Here is a 23,620-nt window from a genome sequence, read left to right on the forward strand (position 1 = left end):
TTGTGTTAGTGGCTGTCACAGTTGGGTTCTCACTTCTATAACGTTACAGTAATACTAACTGTGAGTTGGTTGTCGAGCTGTTCCTGCGGCTGAGGTGGGAATCGGTGCCCTTTTGCCAAAAGTTTTTTTTAACCTCAAACCAAAGGCGCTTGTTAGAGCTTAAACCAAATGTTTACGCAGTTTTTACCTTCTAGTGTCAACCAGGAAGGTCAAGTCAAAGCAAAATGAATGAATAAATAAAATAATTTAAATAAATAAACAAAACAGATTAGATTAAACTAGGAGAGTAAATTAACAAAATAAGCCAAAGGAAAAAATTCACAAAAGTGCGAAACACAGTGGTCCCAAACTGGAGCCTCACCTCTCCAAGCTCCTAATGCACGTTGTCATTAAAAGTTTATCAGTTTATTGAGTCTGTTGGGATCTGTGACCCTTTGTCTCTGAAATGAGACTAAAATTAGATTTTTGACTTTCGCAGGACACCTTGAAGGTGGAGAGGAGATGCAGGTAGCATCAAACAAAATGATATCGTATTACCTGCTGTCATATTTGAGCTGGGTTTCTTTGTGATGGATTCAACACCCCCATAAAGAGTCACAGATTTAATACCAAAAGATCCAAAATGACTGATTTCTAAAAGGGAAAACGGGAGTAGGTGTGGCTGAGGTGTGAGCTGTCTGGGTGACCGGTCACTGTGATGACGCACACGCAGGGAGGGAGAGCAGGAGAGAGAGAGGTGCTCCGCTCTCAGCATCACGTCTCCTCAGTGAGCCTCCTGCTCTGTGACGGAGGAGCAGCTCCCCGTCTCCTCTCCGACGCCGGAAGCTCTGATGGAAGATTTAAATTCTGGGTCCGGAGCTCCTCACTGAGGACACGCGCGTAATTCTCTGTGCGTCCTCGCAGCGCCATGCCGCTCTTCCTCGTCTGACCTCCTCGCTCTCCTTCTTGGATGAACTTTCTCGCTGCCTGCGGGGACGCGGCCGCTCGCTCCGAGATCATGAAGACGACGCGGAAATGCCGCGCGCTGCTGTCGGTGGGTCTGAACCTGGTGGCCCTGTTCTTCTCCACCACCGCCTTCATCACCACGTACTGGTGCGAGGGCACCCAGCGCGTCCCCAAGCCCAACTGCAGCAAGCAGCGGCACCACAACTGCATCGACTACGGCGTGAACGAGACGGACCAGAACAAAGTGCACTACAGCTGGGAGACCGGGGACGACCGCTTCCTCTTCCGCCGCTTCCATACGGGCATCTGGTACTCCTGCGAGGAGAACATCCACGAGTCAGGTGGGTCCATCAGTCCGAGAGGCTGGGGAGATTCTGGGGTCGCTTAAAGTTGTTAAGAGAAAATAAAACTAGAGCAGTGTCGGCTTTAAGATGAGTGTGAAGTAGGTGGAATACTTTTCCCTCTTCACTTCAGTTTTTATTTATTTTATTTTTTAGCTCACCTGCAGTAACAGGTCAGACAATGCCCCCCTGAAATTAAAGCTAACACGCCAGCCACGTCATTTTTACGCACAACCAAAGGAAAATGTTTGTGCGTAAAACCTGTTTTCACTTCGAGTTTGAGCCGCACTGATGTTTGTTTAGTCTTTGGACACAATTTTAAAATGATAGGATGTGGTGCGTTCAGAGGACACTGCTCTCACTCATTGCACGCTGATCGATGTGGACAATTTAAGTCAATGCGCTCTCATTTTTCAAGCAGAAATTGAGCTTCTAAATCTCCGTTTCCCTCAATAACAGGACAACAAATGAAACATTTTTAGATTTACATTGAAAATAAATATTTTTATGCTTTTTCTTCGGTCTGTGCTTCTTGTCATAAAGATAAAAGTTGACAGAATTCAGGGAATTTGTTAGTGCCAGAAAGGAGCACAAAATCTTCACTCCAAACCACGTCTGAAGTCAAGCAATCCTAGATGGAAATTCATCAGTTAGGACCAGAGAGTGTGGCTGCACTGAGACTTTAACCTTTCATGTGATGGTGGATGATGCTGGTGTGGGTCTGCTCTGTGCAAACATAATGTATTCACACTGTTTTGGATAAATGTGAAGAGCTGGGTGATGAATATGACTGAAGCTGGAACTCTGAAAAGAACGGCCCCGTTTACCTCCATACTCTTCTCTGCTCTGGTTAGTTCCTCAGAAAAGCAGAAAGATCTCAGCTTAAACACATTCAGCATACCTGCTGCTGAATTGAAAAGCATCATAAGGAGTGCAGTGAAGGAGATGTGAATGTTTTTCTTGTGAGGTCTCTGGTGGGTTTTGTTGTGGGTGTTTGTATTTTGTATAAATTGTTGTAAATCTTGAATTTTCTGTTGTAATTGGTGCATTTTTAGCATGTTTGCATCATGGCTGCTGTCTTGGCTGGGTTTCTTTGTGAACCTCCTGGTTAAATAAAGGTAAAAATAAATAAATAAATAACACATGAGGCTCTCTGCTCACATTTTCTCTTCCTGCTGATGAGACGTTTAATGGAAAACTCAAAAATTAAAAGTTCAGGTCTTCAAATCACTTATTTTCCCTCAGTCCACAGTGAGGAGGCGCTCAGGTGATGTGCTGGACGCCCTCACATAGAAGCTCATACCAGTGGGACTTTTTGCTGTAACCGTGTTATCCAAACGGTGTGTTGAGGAGGTGCTGCCCTCTCCAATCTCCTGGATTTCCTCTCCTGTGTTTTTGGATTTATAGTTCCAGCAGTTTGTTTCCTGAACTTTGTTATCAGCTGCTGAAGCTGGCTTCCTGTTGAATGGTAAATGGCCTGTATTTGTATAGCGCTTTACTTGGTCCAGTTCTGGTTAGTTCTAAAGCTGCCAAACAAAGTGCTTCACAGGGGAAACAAACTTCATAACAAGCAGGTTTTAATAACTCAAAGTTAACTTCTGGTCTTTTGAATGAAAGATGGCAGAGGATGAAAAACAGAGATCACTGATCAGATTGTTTTTGTGAATGCTCTGATGGTGGACGGCTTTGAACTGTGGGGTGGTGTCACCTCCTTACCTTTCAATAAAGGATGGTCTAATGTATCCTCTGCCAAAAGAGGCAATAACTCTGAAGCATTGTTCTTAGTATTTATATAATCCGGTGAGACTTATTGTGGCTCCCTCACAGACATTTCCACATCTGTCAGGACTCTTATTAAGAAAACTGTTTCTACCTCAGCCAGTGTCCCTTTACTTTCTGACTTTCCTTCTCTGTTTCCATCTTTGTGATGAACTTCCTAAAACTGCTCCACGGTGCAGTTTTTGACCAAACAGGAGAAACCTCTGCTTGTCAGGGACTACTTTCAGCTGCGGATTGATCCCCATTACTTGGAGCTTTAGCTGTGAAGTCTACAGTGAGCTTTGCCTCTGTGGGTCCTGTAAGTGTTTCTGATATTTTGTCCCATGTGAGAAGCTGTAGACAAACAAACAAACAGGATCTGTTCTGTGCAGAGACGAGTGGGAGTGAAGAGGACAAAACAGTCTGTGTGTGGATCTGTGCGCTGTAACTCTGTGAGAGTAAATAAACATCCCAGGGACACAGAGGTAGGTGTGTGTGTGTGTGTGTGTGTGTGTGTGTGTGTGTGTGTGTGTGTGTGTGTGTGTGTGTGTGTGTGTGTGTGTGTGTGTGTGTGTGTGTGTGTGTGTGTGTGTGTGTGTGTGTGTGTGTGTGTGTAACTGATATTATGAGCTTTCCTTCTTCTCCACATTTAAAGTCCACACCATGCAGGAGCAGCAGCAGCATCTGTGAAGTTAAAGTGTAAAAAAACAGCAGATTTTCTAAAATCCTGTAAAGAATCATTATTTGCATCAGTGGCACGCGCCATTGTTCAGAATGTGAATGCATTTTTAACCTTATTTCTCTGTGAGAATTTTCACATCAGCGGCAAATAGGAAATAAAATGCTCAGCCTGAGGCCTTAAGTCCTGACTGATGACCACCAGTAACCCACATGGGAGGGATCCTTTAATTCTGCAGAAGCAAAAACGAGAAACTCGTATTTAAGCTCTTGCTGTAGCGCCCACTTGTGTTTTTATTGTGGTCTTTTAGCTTTTATTGCGATAGGAAGGTGGAGGACAGGAAAGCTGAGACCAGGGGAGCATTTCTAAACATCACAGCACCTAAAAACTATTATTCATGTTTAATACATTAAACCATATTCATATATATTATGTAACTGAGACTTAAACGCTCATATCTCCTCAAGCATGACTTAAAATAAGTTATTTATGAGTTTATTTAGACACAAGCTTTTTTTTTAGTTAGTTTTAATTTTGAGCTCTTTCTTTGCATTATTTGATGTCAGAGGTCTCTCCTCTGTGACAGACTGGATATCTGGGGGCTGTGCTACAAACTTCAACATACCCAGGATAACTTTCTTATCTGGCTTCACTTATCCTAACATCTGCAGTCAGTTTGAGCTCCATCTAGTGGCTGTTTAGCGGCCTTGCACGGTGTGACCAGGAGTGTTGCAGATTCGGCCTCAGGAAGGTTGAATCTGTTGATCTGCTCTAAAGTTTCTGTTAATACATCGACTCAAACTGAGCTCTGACAGCTCAGATCTCAGTAAGTACAAAACTAAGAAAGTCTCCCGTCCAGCACATCAAGTATTGAACAAACACACATCCCGTCACGCCCCGAAGCTTAAGCTTGTTAAATTCCCCCCTCACATTCTGAAAGGATCGGTTTGTTCCAGCTCTTCATTAAATCTACAGGATGTTTACACTGAGACCAACACTGGAACAGAAGCTGCTGATGGAGCAGCACCTTTTTTGTTTAACAGGGTGTTTATATTTTTGCTCTCGGCCCTGCTCTCACCAACAGGAATGCACATTTTATTAGACTTAAACCCAAAGCTGCATTTTCATCAAAGATTTTATGCATTCATCTGTTTGTATTTTAGATCAATCCCAACATCCAGTCTAAATTATTTGTTGTCTTTGAAAACTTTGGGATTTGCACTAAGATTTCTCTTTGCTCTGCTTTGTTTTTCACTTTCTTTTTGCCTGATTAAATTTTGTTGCTATCGATACATGTGTATTTGCCAACTGCTCTGTTGCTGCTGGGTGAAACTGGTTGCAAAGAGTGTGGTGCACCAACCTCAGCAGGAGCTTGCAAGGAAACACTCCCCAGCGGACTCTCAATGAATAAGTTTCGAAAAACGCAGCTTTTATTTTGAAGGCGACAGTTTCCATTTCCAGCTTGCATCGGGTTTTTTTAGTCTCATTAACATTGTGCATGTAGTTGGTGTCACTGGAATCAGTTTGTAGTGTTTGGGTCTTGGGGTAAAGTCTGATTCCCACTTTGGTCTTGAAACTTACCTGAACTTGCTCACCTGTCTTCTCCGAGTCAATACTTCCCTGTTAAGGATTCTTTCAAGGAGTCTTACCTTCTTGCCTCACCTGCCTGCAGACCCTCCTTACAAACCTCAAACAGTTCCTGGAGAACAAACCAGCACCATTCTCTGAGATTACATTCACGATTCTTTTAAACTGTCTTCGAAGCAACTCTCTGTGAACCATCCAAACACCATCTGAACTGGGTCCTGCTTAAGTGTCCAGCTGCCTGGCCTGGCCTCCACGGCTTTCCAGGAAAGCTGGTGTCTTCCATGAAAACTGTGGGTAACCATGGCAACCTACAAGCAACCGAAACAATCGTGAGGAAGTTTTTTTGTCCAACACCGTGCACCGACCGGTCTGTAGGCCGGTGTGACTGAGGCGCTGGGCGCTAAAACTTCTTGGTTAGGTTGAGGAATGCCAGTTGAGGTGATTGGATTCAAACTGAGTTGAAGACCGCTGATAATTTGTATTTGCACTTTTTAAAAATGTTTACAGCGCCTGTCACTCTTACTAGTCCTGATGGCTGAACTGAGCGTGTGCCGACTTTAATCAAACCATGTAAACAATCCACATTAATATGCAGATATTATACATGTGCTGCAGAGGCTGAATAATGATGAAAGCAACTCCAAACACCAGCTGTTTAATTATCAGCTGATAAAGATTCAACATCATACCCGCCTCCTCATTTAACCTGATGCGTAACAGACCAAAGAGAGTGTTACCTGAGATCAGGTACGCAAACACCTGTGACAGCGCGGAGCTTTGGGAAGAGCCGGAGAGTGTGTGTGTGTGTGTGTGTGTGTGTTCTTCTGTCCCAGTGATGATGAACTCTACAGAAAAGCCCAGCAGCAAAAATATGGTGGATTTCCTGCCAAGCCCAATGTTTTATTCAGCTGTTTCCTCAGTTCTGGAACAAATTCAGAATACTGGAGATGCTGGCTGTCTCGACTGTGATAAAACAAGTATACGTATAGTTTATTTGTCTGGATGACTTCTTTGGCGTGACGCAGCACTTGCTGATTTGCAGCTTGGCCTGGATGATAAAGTTGATGTTTGGACCAAAGGGTTGTGGATTTTTGCCTTTTTTCCTCACAGATTCGAGCTGCTGATTGGTGATGCATATAAAACTAATCTTGGCTCATTCTTTGGCTCTCCCTGTGTTGTTAATGATAAAGAGGACTTAAACCTGTTAATGTGTGGTAGTACTGGGGGGCTGTGGATCATAATTCCTAAACCTAACATGTTTTCCCACCATGAAGGCTGCTGCAGTGATTCCAGACAGTTTAATGGAAAGGCTGGGATGAAGCTTTGCTGTGTGGCTGAGATGTGCTGCAGAACCTTTAGACTAAGTGCAATAACATCAGTGTCACTGGGTCATTATAACAAGCCTGCTCTGGTCCCTGAGAGGGAAAAGATTGCTGTACTTTATCCAAGTGTTTCCTGTTGTCTGCACGTGTAGCGCATTAGCTGTTGCTAACATCAGGTTAATGCTAACCAAAGCAGGAGTAAAAATCATTTCTTCTGTGTGGGTTCAAGGTGCATTGTTTTGGTATGAGGTGTTTGCACTTCTACAATTTCAATTGCACTTTGTGTATGTTAACATGAGTCCAGTGGGAACCTCCAGGCGGATGAATGGGGTTAAATGTAGAACTGTCACACGAGACTGAGGTTAGAGTCTAGTATGAAGTCAAACATCAGTAATGGCTCATTGTTTTTAGTACATCACAGCCGTACGGGGGAAATGTTTTTATAATGCATCTATTTGGATTTTGTTAAGGCATAAATTTAGGAGCATGGCAGCTCTGGTTAGTGGGTGGCGACACAGGCGGCTGTAGCTGCTAGCTGTCTGCTCGGCTTCACCTCAGCTAACTGGAGTCCCTGAACTGGACCTCTGGACTGTGTTTGTGCTGTCGGAGCACCGTCCAAGAAAATTAAAAGAGGACAAAAACTGTCTTTAAAAACACAAATCATCTGTAAAGTAGGGGTGGGCGATATAAACGATATACGATAGAAACGATATAAATTTGGCCAACGACAGAGATTTTGACTATACCGCTTTATCGCGATAGCGCATGTTGATGATGTCATCAAGCTGCACCTGTTTTGGTCAAAAGCATCGCAGCGGCTACAACCATTATCATCTGCAAATTATGGCGGGCGACAGTCACAGCAAAGAGATGAAGCACTTTTGAAATATGGGGAAAGCCAAAAACTGCGCTTCCTCCACTTCGGTAACATTGATTCATTAATGCTGAATTCTCTCGCAGCTGCTCTGTTCCCATGTTGTTGCAGTATATTAATAACTAACCTCGTATTGTGGATGAATAATCTCAGTTGTTCTCCTGACTGAAGTTTGGCCCATGTATAGCATCCTGCTATGCGATTGCATTTGTCCCTGACCACCAGAATCCCTCACGTTAACTTTTATCGAGTGGAAAAAAGTTGGCGTTCATCCTCCAGCTTCACTGTGCTAATGTTATGCTAACATAGCTGTGTCGCTAGCAATCACGTAGCACAACATTATATACCAGCTAGCCCAACTTCAGTAACCCTGCAAACGCCACTGCTGTTTAGTTTTCTGTCTTCATTTATGTTGGAAGTGGTAGCAGAGCTGTACGTTTGAATTAGTTTCAAAAATCTCAGTCAGAACATGATATGAAATGTTTAGGTGGAAGCTAGCGAGCTAACTTCCTGCTAACTTCTAACTCCGTTAAATTTAATAAATTCTGTTTTCATGGATGCCTGGATGTTAAACTTAATTGTTACACCTGGTAAAGCGTTGCTGCTTTACCAGGTGGAATTTAGACCGTTTTTAACTCTTAGTGTTCGTTTGACTTTGGGACCTGAAGCAGACGGAGTTTTGGACCCAGATTGCGCCGCGAAGCTCCTCACTACGGCAGCCGTAATGCTCTGACAATCCATCAAGCAGTGCAGCTTACCAAAGTTGTACTAAAACATTTTTTAACAGATTTCTGCAGCCAAAATCGGTTCGAGGTCAGTAAGCACAACCAGAATCCATACATAAGGCACACTCGATTTTTGAGAAAATTAAAGGATTTTAAGTCCTTATAGTGTGGAAAACACGCTATACAGAAGAAAAGAATATATCGCGATATATATCATTACCGCACATGCTTCAAATTATATCGCAATATGAATTTTAGGCCATATCGCCCAGCCCTATCGATTATTTCCCGGTCTGCACACAGACTGTGTTCACTGTGCTGTTGATGGGATTTTTTCTGAGTTTTTGTTTTAAAAAAATCAAACATCTGTTTGAATATAACTCACTATGAATTGCCTGTTAGTAACTGGTAATTTCTCCTTTCAGTGTGATTGGTCTGCGAGCTAAAGGCCTGTATCTTTATTACAGTGTGGTTCGCCCAGCAGTGCTGGATAAAAAGGCATTCTGGCATCACTGAGCGGAGAGTTATGATAATAAAATTTTACAGTGTGACTCCCTCTCTCAGCCATCGATTCCTTTTTCTTCTCTGACTTCGCTCTGCTTGTTTGTTTTTACAGAAATAATTATTAGCATCACCTTTGAGGATTACGAATGAGATCATCCTGGGGAGGTGATGGAGACACCGAGAGCATCACTAATTAACATTGATTAACCTCCAAAGATGTTAGGACTTAAAATTACATGTACGTTATACATAATTACTGTATGAATATGACACTGTCTGTCACAGATTTAAGCAGACTCTCGGTTACCTTTGTTTGCAGTAATATTCTCTATAATATTTTGACACCACTTTTATCAGTTTTGGGCTCTGTGTTGCTGCTCGTGTTGTTCACTGAAAGCTCAAGAAGTCAACAGAGAAGCGCCAAAAGCTGCAGTACCTCTAGTGTCCAGCAGAGGTCAGTCCCCATAGACTCCCATGTTCAAATGTCCAACTTCACAGCAGAAATAAACACGTTTACAGCCTGATACAGAAACAGTTTTGGTCTCTACAGATAATTTCTCCATTTATAACAGCTGTACGAGGGTGAATTCCTCTGTATAAAGTTTGCATTATTATGGGCGTGGGCTTTTGGACTGACAGGTTAATGGTGACACAGGCAGCTGGAGCTGCTAGCTGTCTGATAGGCTTCACCTCAGCCAACTCAAGTGTTTGTTTTTGTTCTGTTGGAGCTTCCTGTTTGGGATTGAAGTTCTGCTTGCCTGTCTACAGCTTATGGATCCTGCTTTTAAGCTACTAGAGTCCACGATATAATATAATTCTACAAATGTATGTGAGTTATGCAACTTCCTGATGAAGCTGCACACAAAACACAAAAACAGCAGTATTTTATTTATTCATCGCAATGTCATGAATTTCTTAGAAGAAGCGTTTCAACATCTTTATCTGTTTTTTGCATTCAGCACACCTTGGACTTGAAAATAGGATCCACTTTTAAAATGATCACGCCGATCCTTATCTCTGATGATACTTTAACAGACATATGGGCCTTAAGTTCACCAGTACTGAATATGCTGTTGTGTGTTATTAGTATTACTTAGTAAAATAAAATTTTCTTTTAATATTTTCTTTTGTTCAAAAAAATATTTGTAATTGTTGTAAAGCGGACCCGCTGAGCTCAGTGTAGCTCTATTAGAAAGTGGGCCAATTCATCCTCTACCTGAAACAAGCCATTTCGGTGTGTTTGATGGCTGCACATACGCTGAGCCCATTATTGGAATACGTGGCCATCAGCCATTGGAGCTGGAGCTATATGTGACCTGTTGCACAGCTGGTCCGTATATTACAGCAGCTTATTATTAAAAATAGATTAATAATTGAATTAATGATTCAAGCTTTTCTGCTTGTGTGAAACTTATCCAAGCACTACACAGTAATTATTTATCAGTCTGCTTTCCTATGAAAGGTCCGTACTTTGGAGCCACTGTGAAAAATGACACATGGAGGGAAATAAATGATTCAGTGGGATTTTTTCCTTTAAAAACAGCCATCGTCTCAGAGCTTTGGACTGCTTCAGAAGGGGCCAATCTCAGAGTTACTGAAGCCCGCTCGGGCTGATCGATGCGTACGACTTTACTGCTTCTCTTCATCAGTCTCACTGTGCTGCTCCTCACTGTCCCTGTTCTCTCCTCAAACACCCTGCTGGGAGACTCATGTTGGAGTCTCGCCGTCAATCCAGACTTCACTGAACTTTTAAACCTTCTTTGACTATGATTTGATATCGCATCTGAATCCAGACATGCGGTATTCCACCCAGGCAATAAGAGGTTAAGTGAAAGCATGCAGCCATGGCGTCATGAAAGCTTCAGCGAGGCTTATTCACTTCATTACATCACTTCAATCTGGCACGACTGGCAAACAGACTCCTAAGGAGCTCATCTCGCAGTGACAGCAGTAATGAGAACAGAGTCGGTCGCTCCAAAAAGAGGCTTTAATTTGCAAAAAAGTTCAATTTACATCGACGTGACCTTTCTGTGAAATCCTCACTGTCACTGTTTGAGCCTTTTAACAGCCTGTTTCATGTCTTTTCTCTTTTTATTATATTGTAGAAGGAAGAACCTGTTTCACCCCAAGACCAGAGTGCGTAATACTCAGAGAAACTGCAAACAAACCCAAGAGCTCCATCAAAGACTCTTCAGGCTAGGCTAATGGTTCAGGACAGCACAGTTAGAAAAAGACTGAACCCACATAGCAAAATTGGTATGGCCCGGATCTGGCCCACATAATGTGCTTACACATGGTCCACATACTGCAAAGAATGACGGCCCATGTGTGGCCCAGATCAGGTTTGCCAGATCTGGGCCACACGTGGGTCAGCACAAGGCCAGTTGAAGACACACTGGTGGTCCTGTGCTGGCCCATGTGTGGACTACCTCTGGCAAACCTGATCTGGGCCACCAAAGGGCCGTCATTCTTTGCAGTATGTGGACCATGTGTAAGTTGTGTGCTGGCCCAGAACAGTTTCAGCTCTGGCCCCAGATGTCAGCCTAATGTGTATCTTAATCAAGCCATGTAATAACAACATGTGCCAGAACATGCAAAACAGTGCAAAAGTAACATGATGAGACTCTGTTCAGACTGACTTTTATATAGCGCTTTTCTAGTCTCCCGGATTACTCAAAGTACTCTATACAACATACCACATTCACACACTTTCCCTACACGGAGTGCTTCCTAACTACATTCATACACATTCACACTCTTAACATGCAGACTGGAGGAGCCAGTGATCGAACCACTAACCTTCCGATCAGTAGGTGACCTGCTTTACCTCCTGAGCTACCGCCACCCACTGGCAAAGATGAGTAAACCGTCACTAGGTTTTGGATAAAGTGTACACAAACCTGTCAAACCTGCATTTGAAACGTTGGCTACCATAGCAGTATAGTATTGCAAAATGGCATTTGGGTCTTTTAACAAAAATAGGAACATAAACAATGGCATCATTGCGGTTAGAAGTGCCAGCTTGATGCCGGATCTGGGGAAGACCTGTTTTCTATGGGCCTGGGCCACATACACTAAACCACAATCGGGCCAGATATGGCATGCCATCACATAAGCAGTGGCATCATTGCCAGACCTGGCCCATATCTGGTCGACATACACTCTGCCATGACAGTGGTCAATCAGAAGTGCCAGCTTGATGCCAGGCCTGGCCCATATCTGGATGACATATGTCTTTACATGCCAGAATTCAGCCAGCAGTGCCGGCTTGATTCCAGATCCGGGCTAGACCTGCTTGCTATGTGGGAACAAGTATGGCTGTGTGGAAGGGATACAGGAGAAAACCTCTTCTCTCTATAAACAGCATGGCAGCATCTGAACTACCAACAAGACATCAGGACCAATGAAGTTCAAACCCAGCCTTCACCACAGCGGTGGACCGATCATGATTTGGGCACCTTGCAGTCACTGAGTGTACTGTGACCTCACCAAAGTGTTCTAGAGCCAAATGTGAGGCTGTGTCCCACAGCTAAAGCAAACTGGGTCATCAACAGGACGACGATCCCGAGCACAGCAGCACATTTCCAACTTAAAAAAAGGAGGAGCTGCAGTGATCCAGACCTCAGCCTGACTGAGATCTTTTCAGTCTTTTCTGTGCATAAATGAATGTTGCAAACCTCAATGATCTGATCGACGCTATAAAGAAGAGTGGGCCAAAACTCCTCCACAGTGATGTGACAGACTGATGAAGTCACACAGGAAACCATCACTGCTGAAGGAGGTTGCATTTGAAAATGATTAGGCACATTATCAAAGATGCACAGCAGAGGTTTGTGCAGACATATTTACTCATTATTGTAGTGACGATGAAGGTAAAAGTACCGTTCTTCCTTCCCGGACCCATAACGTGAATCAGACTATTAGTTGTGCTCTGGTGGGCGGAGCTGGAGATGCTGATTGTGTTGTTGCCGTGGATGGAGCCTTCAGTGAAGCTGTGTGACTGTGACGTAGAAGTATAACCTGTAGAACAAAAAAGTCTTTAAAATGTTGCTTTGAGGCAAATCCACCAAACCTTTGGAGCTGATGTGACTGATGATGTTTTCATATCTGTGAGCACAAAAGTTATTCAGTTACAAGCGAGACGGCTCAGGATGGCTGCTGAGGACTCTGGCATGGAGCAATGTGTGAAATACTGATGTTCTGTCAGATGCTGCAGGCGTCTCACCATTGCAGACAAAGTGTCCTGACTCTTGGGTTTATTTGTGTAACCTTGTGTTTTCCTTTTGCTCCTGATTTCGGTGCTCACAGTTAGTTAATTAGGTTTAGGTAGAAGTTGTAGTTTCAGTTCAAAGCACCGTCCTTCACAACATTAAGCTTGCACACTGCCACTCACCAGTAAACACAGACAGCCAGTCAGTCACACCCTATGGGTACTTTAGAGTCACCAGTTAACCTAAACCCACTAAATGTATGTCTTTGGACTGGGAGGACGTCGGAGTACCCGCAGAGCAAACACTGGAAAAAGTGAACACAGCCACATGGTTGATGTTCTTGCTGTGAGGCAACGGAGTTAACCACCATGCTGCAACTCCTCGGGCTTCCACTGGTCCGTTGCCTCGCTCTGTGGGCCCAGTAAACACTTTCCTGATGGGTTTATGGTCTCAGTCGCTGGTTTGAAGTCTTGTTGAATAAAACGTGGTGTTAATTTAGAAATTTATGATCCAATTAGAGATAGAGGAGGACGTGCTTTAACGCAAGTCATAATTGTGTGACTGTGCAGCGTTCCTCAGTTTCTCAATCACGTCCATCGATCACTCTGCACGTCCAGTTTTGAACTGCGGTGTTGGATCAGCACAAATGAGACTGGAGCCTTTATGTTCTTCAAGTTCATTCTCAATCTGACGTTTTATACGGTCTGTTTTAAATGTAGAAGTAATGGCACATTAGGTGTTGTTTCACAAAAGCATTCATACTCATTACAGCTGCAATTAACCCCCAAATGACATCGGATCATTGATTAAACAGTCTGCAGAGCTGCAGGAAGGGAGAATAATGAAAGAGTGGTGCAAAAGTGAGAGCCGGGACTGTGAACCAAAATTACAAGAGAAGACACCTGAAGCTTCTTTAAATGGATCTGTTTCATTACAGCCTGATAGACTGCGAGCGTGATTTTCTCTCTTTTTTTTTTTGATAATTGACATTTTAGAGCAGCGCGGGCTTCTGTGTGCAGCAGGAAGGCGTAGGAATACTGATTGTGCTGTTAGTCCTGTCATCAGGTCACAGACGAGCCCGCTCACTCTTTAATTACATTTTAGATTCATGTCCTAATCAGACGCTGAGACGCTCACCTTTTGGCTGCATCACAGCTTCACTTCAGTTCACCAAGGTGTGAGCAAATTCACATTTAACCTTGAAAAGATGAAATATGACCATCCTCTTCAGATTCTGTCAAACAGGCGCTTAGAGGAAACAATCAAAGAGCTGATTTTAGCTACAGTCATACATTTATTCTTATTTCAGTTTAGTTCCCAACAAGAAGCCAGGGGAGAACAGAGGAAGGAAGGATACAAGCACCAGGTGGAGAACAGGTAACAGGAAGGAGTGGGTTAAGGGTCATTCGGCTCATTTCCAGCAGCGTTTTCACTCTGTTATAGGAGAAGCGGAAATGGCCCATCAGTCATGAGATGGGCTTGACAGGGGTAAGTGTTTCGTGGTTAAGAGGTGACCCAGTTGCCAAAGAACACCTGAAATTTGGTCCATGTGAGCTGAAGCTATGGCTAAATTTAGTCAGCCAGACCGACCCTGAATCATAGCTGTCAGCCAAGTCTGAATGCAGCCCACATTTAGGCCAAACACCGATTGCTCTCTAGGTTAGAATAACTGCCCATAGGTGATGCAACAGTAGATTAACAGGAATCATGTGAGCTGAAACTGTAGAATAAAAGTACCAATTAGACATAAAAGCTATTCTTCTGAATGCACTGTTGAGCTAACGGGACTTCCAGAATCTCAGAGAGTTTCTGCAGGACTGACGTTGAGTTTCTGTTCTTTTTCTTTCACCACAGGAAACCTAAATCGTCCTCAGCATCAGTGTGATCAGAGTGTGTCTTCATCTGCTGTTCAGCGAGTATGGCTCTGTGCGTGTGTGGGCGTCGGTGTTTGGGCTGGTTATAGATGGGCCCGCCTGCTGCCCGTGACACTGCACGGGCTGAATTATAGCTCGTGTTGTGGCTGCTGATCTGTGACCTGCAGGGTCCCGTGAGCTCTGATGAACTCACCGAGGCCCGAGTGTGCCAGGAAGAAATATAATGAAGCCAAGAGGACACTCGAAACTGAAACTAGAACAATCTGAGAAAGAGTCACACTTTTTCTTTTTTTACACATTCAGTATCGCTCCACATCACAAAGTTATGAAGGTTAGCAACCACGAGCAAGAGAAGTTTAATCACATGACAAACTTGTAATTGACAATTAGTCAGCCAATGACCGTTCCCACTTCTTTCTGACTCTCAATAATCCCAGAACATCCCATGGAGCCCAACCTGTCCAAAATCCTCACTCTGATCTAAATACAGTGGGGCAAAAAAGTATTTAGTCAGCCACCGATTGTGCAAGTTCCCCCACTTAAAATGATGACAGAGGTCAGTAATTTGCACCAGAGGTACACTTCAACTGTGAGAGACAGAATGTGAAAAAAAAATCCATGAATCCACATGGTAGGATTTGTAAAGAATTTATTCGTAAATTAGGGTGGAAAATAAGTATTTGGTCACCTCAAACAAGGAAACTCTCTGGCTCTCACAGACCTGTAACGTCTTCTGTAAGAAGCTTTTCTGTCCCCCACTCGTTACCTGTATGAATGGCACCTGTTTGAACTCATCATCTGTATAAAAGACACCTGTCCACAGCCTCAAACAGTCAGACTCCAAACTCCGCCATGGCCAAGACCAAAGAGCTTTCGAAGGACACCAGGAAAAGTATTGTAGACCTGCACCAGACTGGGAAGAGTGAATCTACAATAGGCAAGCAGCTTGGTGTGAAAAAAATCAACTGTGGGAGCAATCATCAGAAAATGGAAGACATACAAGACCACTGATAATCTCCCTGGATCTGGGGCTCCACGCAAGATCTCATCCCGTGGGGTCAAAATGATCATGAGAACGGTGAGCAAAGATCCCAGAACCACACGGGGGGACCTGGTGAATGACCTGCAGAGAGCTGGGACCAAAGTAACAAAGGTCACCATCAGTAACACACTACAACGGCAGGGAATCAAATCCCGCAGTGCCAGACGTGTTCCGCTGCTGAAGCCAGTGCATGTCCAGGCCCGTCTGAAGTTTGCCAGAGAGCACATGGATGATACAGCAGAGGATTGGGAGAATGTCATGTGGTCAGATGAAACCAAAGTAGAACTTTTTGGTATAAACTCAACTCGTCGTGTTTGGAGGAAGAAGAATACTGAGTTGCATCCCAAGAACACCATACCTACTGTGAAGCATGGGGGTGGAAACATCATGCTATGGGGCTGTTTTTCTGCCAAGGGGACAGGACGACTGATCCGTGTTAATGACAGAATGAATGGGGCCATGTATCGTGAGATTTTGAGCCAAAACCTCCTTCCATCAGTGAGAACTTTGAAGATGAAACGAGGCTGGGTCTTCCAACATGACAATGATCCAAAACACACCGCCCGGGCAACAAAGGAGTGGCTCCGTAAGAAGCATTTGAAAGTCCTGGAGTGGCCTAGCCAGTCTCCAGACCTCAACCCCATAGAAAATCTGTGGCGGGAGTTGAAAGTCCGTGTTGCTCGGCGACAGCCCCAAAACATCACTGCTCTCGAGAAGATCTGCATGGAGGAATGGGCCAAAATACCAGCTACTGTGTGTGCAAACCTGGTAAAGACCTATAGTAAACGTTTGACCTCTGTTATTGCCAACAAAGGTTGTGTTACAAAGTATTGAGTTGTATTTTTGTTATTGACCAAATACTTATTTTCCACCCTGATTCACGAATAAATTCTTTACAAATCCTACCATGTGGATTCATGGATTTTTTTTTCACATTCTGTCTCTCACAGTTGAAGTGTACCTCTGGTGCAAATTACTGACCTCTGTCATCATTTTAGGTGGGGGAACTTGCACAATCGGTGGCTGACTAAATACTTTTTTGCCCCACTGTACAAGAGAAAGCGAAGCACTTCCTTAAAAACTGTACTCAAAAACACATAAACTAAAAATGCTGTTGGATATAAATTGCTAATGCTACCCAGTCATATGCAAAGTGTTAAGGCTAATATGTGACCCACCTGCCACTGAGACAAACCTTAATACAAGAGCAGTAAATCTAGGTCAGAGCAATGAGTAATATCACAAACTAACCACCTGCTGTTACCAGTTTTAAGTCATGATAAGAGGCAACGAGTCTTTTACAGCTGTGGAGGATTTTTGGCCCATTCAGCTTTGCAGAATTGTTATAGTTCAGCCACACATGAGCCGCCTTCAAAGGTCATGTCACAGCATCTCAATCGGATTCGGGTCAGGACTTTGAGTGGCTTAAGAAAAGCAAAATGAAGACTCTGGATCGGCCTAGTCAGAGGTGGACTTGCTGGTGTATTATGGTTTGGTGTAATGGGACACACACCTTCCAAAAACTTCAGCTTTTGTCTCGTCAGTCTACAGAATATTTTCCCAAAAGTTTTGGGGATCATCCAGATATTTTTCTTTATGTTCCTTTTGCTCAGCATTGGTTTTCTGCCATGCAGGCCATTTTTGCCAGGTCTCTTTCTTACGGTGGAGTCATGAACTCTGGCCTGCAGTTCTTTTGTCACCTCTTGGATGAGTCGTCGCTGCGCTCTTAGGGTAATTCTCTTCAGCTGGCCAATCCTGGGAAGGTTCACCACTGTTCCATGTTCTTGCCATTTGTGGAAATTGGCTCTCACTGCGGTTTGCTGGAGTCCCTCTGCTTTAGAAATGGCTTTATAACCTTTTCCAGTCTGAGAAATCTCAGTTACTTTGTTTCTCATTTGTACCTGAATTTCCTTGGATCCCGGCGTGATGTCTGGCTTTTGAGGATCTTTTGGTCTGCTCCACCTCGTCAGGCAGGTCCTATTTAAGTGATTTCTTGATTGTGAACAGGTATGACAGTGATCAGGCCTGGGTGTGGCTAGAAACTGAATTCAGCTTTCCAAAGATGTGATACATCACAGCTAATTTATGTAATGATGGGTCGGTGACAATCGGTTTTTCACACAGGGACACGTAGGTTTGGATTATTTTCCTTTTAATAACAAACACCATAATTTAGAAACTGCATTTTGTGTTTACATTTGTTATCTTTGTCTAATATTTGAATTTGTTTGATGATCTGAAACTGTGACAAACATACATTCGAAAAACCCCATGACATAACACAACAATGGAGGACATCTAGGCGATGTTTTGTCAGACTGCCGGAGAGATCGGGTGTCTTGGCGACACCTTGGTGTCCCCTTAGAAATGGTGGAGGAGGTGACTGTGGAGATGGGTGGATGTCTCTGCCCTCGTGACCATGACTCAGATTTTTGTCAGAGAATGGATCAACAGATCGTTCTAATCATTTAACTGAGTTCTCTGCTTTGGGATTTTCATCCTGACTCCAGCTCTGTGCTGTAAACATCTTTTGTTTAATGCGATGGAACAAAAGCAAATGAATGTGACTAATACAGCTTTTAAAACAACTTAATAATGCCTGGCAGTGTGCAGCAGTGTGCAGAGGATCATCTTGAGTCACTGTGTCTTTATTTGTGAGCCTGACGTGGTTTCAGTTCGTATCAGTCCGCCACACTAACGTTCATTTTATCCTTTTCTCTCCCCCCTATGCATTCATTTCCATCCTTGTCTCCTGCCCACTAATCGCCTCATCCTCTGCACCTGCTCCCCCCCCCCCCCCCCCCCCCTTTATTCCCAACTCGATTCACCTTGTTTCCTCCACCTCTTCTTCCCTCTTTACATCTACACCTCCCTCTCTCCTTCCTCTCCCTTTCTCTCTCCTCTCAGGTGAGAAGTGTCGGAGCTTCATTGATTTGGCCCCGGCATCGGAGAGAGGTGAGTGATGATGGTCATTAGGCAGCTTCGCCACTCCCTGCCGCTCCCCACCTGTTCACTGGGCCAAGGGAAAAAAACCAAACACACACACACACACACACACACACACTCTTTCGTTTTTGGACTCTTTCACTGTTTCAGAGGGTTTTCACCTGTGGTGCACTAAGAAAAATGTGAATTCTGGGCTCTCAGAGTTTTTTTATTACCTCTCACCTCCTGGACGATTGTAGTGCTGTGCCCTTGTGTGTTATGAGTTCACATCTAAAATGACAATAACAAGCGTGTTTGTGTGGGACTCGTCACCAACGCTGCATGGTCATTTTGACATATCAAACTTGAAATAAACTCACAGTGGAGGTTACAGGTTTGGTGTTTACCTTGTGATTTTAATCTGAAGGAGACTTTTCCAACTCTTTCTGGAGATAAAAGCTGAAGTTTCTTTCTTCTTCCTGCATATACTCTTTATTCCCTTTTTATATCACTGAAACTGTTAAACTTCTTTTAACTACTAAGTAGTAAGTAAGTAAAATTTATTTAGTAGTTAGTTAGTAGTTAGTATTTATTTATTGTCATTGTCAAGAACAATGAAATTGCGTTTGGGGCTTCAATACAACCCAAAAAAAAAAAAAAAAAAAAAAAAAAAGAAGAAGAAAATAATAAATACCCCTTAAAACCCAAGTGTACATATTTAACCCAGTGTGACTCCAATGCAATAAGACAATCCTTAACAATAATATGAGAACATGACAAGTAGTGTTCGTAGAAATTCAGACAAAGACCTGAGAAACATGACAAAGTACAACAATGCAACCCATTCAATATTATTGTACTGTGAGATATGATATCAGATATGATAGTTATCTATTTAAGAAAGGGGGGGCAGGAGGGGGAAGAGAATAAAGATATGATGCACCAATGCAGACCAGTTCATTGCTATTAAGAAGTTGGATATGGTTATTGTCCGTGAGAGGGGGGCAGAGAGTTCAGGAGCCTCACAGCCTGTGGATACAGGCTGTTGGCCAGTCTGGATGTTCTGGCCTGTATAGACCTGTACCTTCTCCCTGAGGGCAGCAGATGGAAAAGGTGGCGCGCAGGGTGATGTTGGTCCCGCAGGATACTGTGCACCCTCCTCAGACAGCAAGTGGGGAAGATATTGCTGATCTCTGGCAGACTTGTTCCAATAATTCTGCCAGCTTCTTTCACCACCCGCTGGAGTGCTTGCTGATCGGCCTTGGTGCAGCTGGGGAACCACACTAGAAATCCATACGTCAGAACGCTGCTGATGGCACAGTTGTAGAAGTTCAACATCAGAGATCTGGGAATGTGTGCGCTCCGCAGTCTCCTCAGGTAGTAGAGGCGCTGTTGGGCCTTCCGTGCAACTGAGGTGATATGGTTGCCCCAGGACAGGTCCTCGGTCACAGTTACCCCCAAGAATTTAAAACTGCTCACCCTCTCCACCGCCTCACTGCCAATGAAGAGAGGCAGATGGTTATTATGACCCTTCTTCCGGAAATCTACAATGATCTCCTTGGTCTTTTTGGTGTTTAAGACCAAGTTATTGTCGTGGCACCATGACTCTAGTTGTTGCACCTCTGTCCTATAGTTTGTCTCATCATTGTTGGATATAAGTCCGAGCACTGTAGTGTCATCGGCAAACTTAACAATGAGATTGGACGCGCAGGAGGAAATACAGTCATGGGTGAAGAGAGTGTATAGCAGAGGGCTCAGAACACACCCCTGAGGGGCACCGGTGTTGACCACAAGGGTGGAAGAGGTGTTCTTACCCACTCTGACACTCTGTCTACGGTTAGTGAGGAAGTCCACAATCCAGTTGCACAGAGAGGAGTTAAGTCCCAGTTGGTGGAGTTTGGGACGGAGTTTGTATGGCCGGATGGTATTAAAAGCCGAGCTGTAGTCTACAAAGAGGAGCCGTGCATAGGTGTTCCTGTGTTCCAAGTGCTTCAGTAATGTGTGCAGCACTGTGGCGATCGCATCCTCGGTTGACCGGTTCTCCCTGTATGCAAACTGGTGCGAGTCCAGGGATGGTGGAAAAGCAGCTCTGATGTGTTTAATGACCAGTCTCTCCAGGCATTTGGCGGGAATGGGGGTGAGTGCCACAGGTCTGAAATCGTTCAGACATGTGACATTTGACTGTTTTGGGATGGGAACGATGGTTGCTGCTTTGAAACAGGATGGTACCAGTGAACAGGACAGCGAGGTGTTATATATAGAGGTGAAGACGTCCGCCAGGTCCGCAGCACAGTCTTTTAGCACCCGGCCCAGCACTCCATCCGGCCCGGCCGCCTTCCTGGTGTTAATGCTCCGGAACACACGCCTCAGCTCATGAGTGCTCAGGACCGGAGCAGGGTCGGTTGAGGGGAGAGGGGACAGGACAAGGTCGGTGTTCTCCCTGTCAAAACGGGCATAAAAGAGATTTAGATCCTCAGCCAGAGTAGAACTGTCGGCTGAGGGTGATGGTGTTCTTCTTTTGTAGTCCGTGATAGCCCTGATGCCCTCCCAGACCTGCCTTGGGTTTGTGTTGTTCTCAAACCTGGCCTCGATACGCCTCCTGTGCTGCTGCTTGGCAGTCTTGATGCCTCTTCTCAGGTTGGCCCTGGCAGCACTGTATGCCTCCTGGTCCCCGGATTTGAAAGCGTTGTTCCTCGTTCGAATAAGTTGTTGAACTCCGTGTGTCATCCAGGGTGGATTATTAGGGAACACACGGAATCGTTTCCAAGTTGTTACATTGTCCACACAGAAACAGATGTAGTCCAAGACAGTGGAGGTGTAACTGTCCAATGCGACACGATTGTCAGTGTCCTGCACCTTGAATACATCCCAGTCTGTGCAGTGGAAACAGTCCTGAAGCATCGGAATAGCATCCTGCGGCCATGTTCTCACGGTTTTGGTTGTAATCCCAGTGCTCTTGATCTTTTGTGTGTATATTGGGTGTAGCAGAAGGGAGAGATGGTCTGACAGACCCAGGTGGGGATAAGCCTGGGCTCTGTACGCATTCGCCATGTTGGTGTACACCTGGTCCAACGTTCTATCTCCTCTGGTAGCACACTTCACATTACGGTGGAAATTGTGAAGTACAAATTTCAGGTCCGCGTGGTTAAAATCCACAGCCGCAATAAAGACACTGTCCGGGTGTGCTACCAGGCTGTTATTGATGCTGCTGCTCAATTGTGCTAACGCTAGCTTAGCATTAGCATCTGGTGGAATGTAAACAGCGCAGATGTAAACGGCAGAAAATTCCCGAGGGAGATAGAATGGACGGCACTTTAACACCAACAGTTCTACCTCTGTACTGCACAGTCTTTCCGTTACCGTGACGTTCGTGCACCAAAGGTTGTTAATATAGATGCACAGCCCCCCGCCAGTCTTCTTACCCGAGTCCGCAGACCTGTCGGCTCGATAGGCGGTGCGGCCTGCTAGATCAATAGCCGCATCGGGAATGGCGCTGTCCAGCCAGGTTTCAGTGAAAATCATGCACGAACAGTTATTAAAAGTCCGTCGAGTGGCGATCTGCAGTCGTATTTCATCCAGTTTGTAATGGATTGAACGGGCGTTGGAGAGGAATATGATCGGGAGTGGTGGTTTAAACGGACCAGTCTTTAGCCGTGCCCACAGGCCTCCCCGCCTGCCTCTCTTCTGCCTCCGCTCGCAACGTCTCCTCCTGCGGCTTGCTGTTGCGGGTAGCCCCGGGGGTTGCTTAACGATCTCCGGGGGGATGAGATACTCGGATGTTAGTTGAAGATCTCCACGGCTTAGTTGTAGTAGATCATCTCTGTTGTATTGAAGTAACCCCAGACTGTGTGAAATAATACACAGTACCACCAAAAGTACAAAAGTGTAGGAGCTCCGGGCCGCTGCGTCTGTGCGCGCCGCCATCTTGCCAATAGAATTATATAGCATATTTCACAGATAAAAATCACAAAGTGCTTCAGAATAAATTCAGAAATACAAATAAAATAATATAAAACAGTGAAAAAAAATGTTTGCATAAAAATGTCTTCAGCTGCTTTTTAAAGGAGTCGATGGAGTCTAGACCGCGTAACGACAACAGCAGGGAGTCCCACAGCCTGAAAAGCCCGATCCCCACGTGTTTTAAACCTAGTACCAGTAGCCTCTGACCTGACGACCTAAGTGCTCGGGATGAAGCATGAGGTTTCAGCAGGTCAGAGATATACTGGGGAGCTTCACCGTGCAGAGCTCTAAAAGTTACAACTAAAATTTTAAAATGACCCCTAAAATTTACAGGCAACCAATGAAGAGAAGCCAAAACTGGAGCAATGTGTGACCTCTTGTTTGTGCCAGTTAAAAGTCTTGCCGCTGCATTCTGTACAGACTGAAGGCGATCCAGAGCTGATTTGTTGAGACAAGTAAAAAGACCGTTACAATAATCCAAACGAGAAGCGATAAAAGCATGAATCATCTCAAGTTCTGCCTTTGACACACGTCTGAGTTTAGAAATGTTTCTTAGATGATAAAAACAGTTCCGGACAAGTTGTTTAGTGTTTCTCAAGAGACATTGAACTGTCAAATATACGTTTCTGAGACGCGACTGAAATGAAGGGTCTAAAAAAACTGAAGTGCTGCTTATTTTCTGAGAGCATGTGATCAGGTGCAATAATCAAGGTTTCTGTTTTATCTGCATTTAACTGGAGGAAACTGTCATTTAACCACTGTTTGATCTCAGACAGACAATTATTTAAAGACGACAATTTATAAAACTCAGAAGCTTTGAAAGAACAGTACAACTGAATGTCATCAGCATAGAGATGATAAGAAATATGTAAC

General features: G+C 44.3%; 1 protein-coding gene across 2 annotated transcripts in view; it reads left to right on the forward strand.

Moving 5' to 3' along the window:
- Positions 1-661: 661 nt before the first annotated feature.
- gsg1l (gsg1-like) overlaps positions 662-23,620 on the forward strand; it is a 38,706-nt gene continuing 15,747 nt past the window's right edge. The window contains exons 1-2 of one of the 2 annotated variants that reach the window (XM_026163975.1): positions 663-1,286; positions 18,770-18,817. In XM_026163975.1, the coding sequence (XP_026019760.1) occupies positions 950-1,286; positions 18,770-18,817 (385 nt within the window). In that variant the 5' untranslated portion in view covers positions 663-949. Of the gene's footprint in view, positions 1,287-18,769; positions 18,818-23,620 lie in introns of both variants that reach the window. The other variant, XM_026163976.1, reaches the window with a different exon arrangement.

Source organism: Astatotilapia calliptera, chromosome 4 (assembly GCF_900246225.1).
Source record: "Astatotilapia calliptera chromosome 4, fAstCal1.2, whole genome shotgun sequence".
Lineage (NCBI taxonomy): Eukaryota > Metazoa > Chordata > Actinopteri > Cichliformes > Cichlidae > Astatotilapia > Astatotilapia calliptera.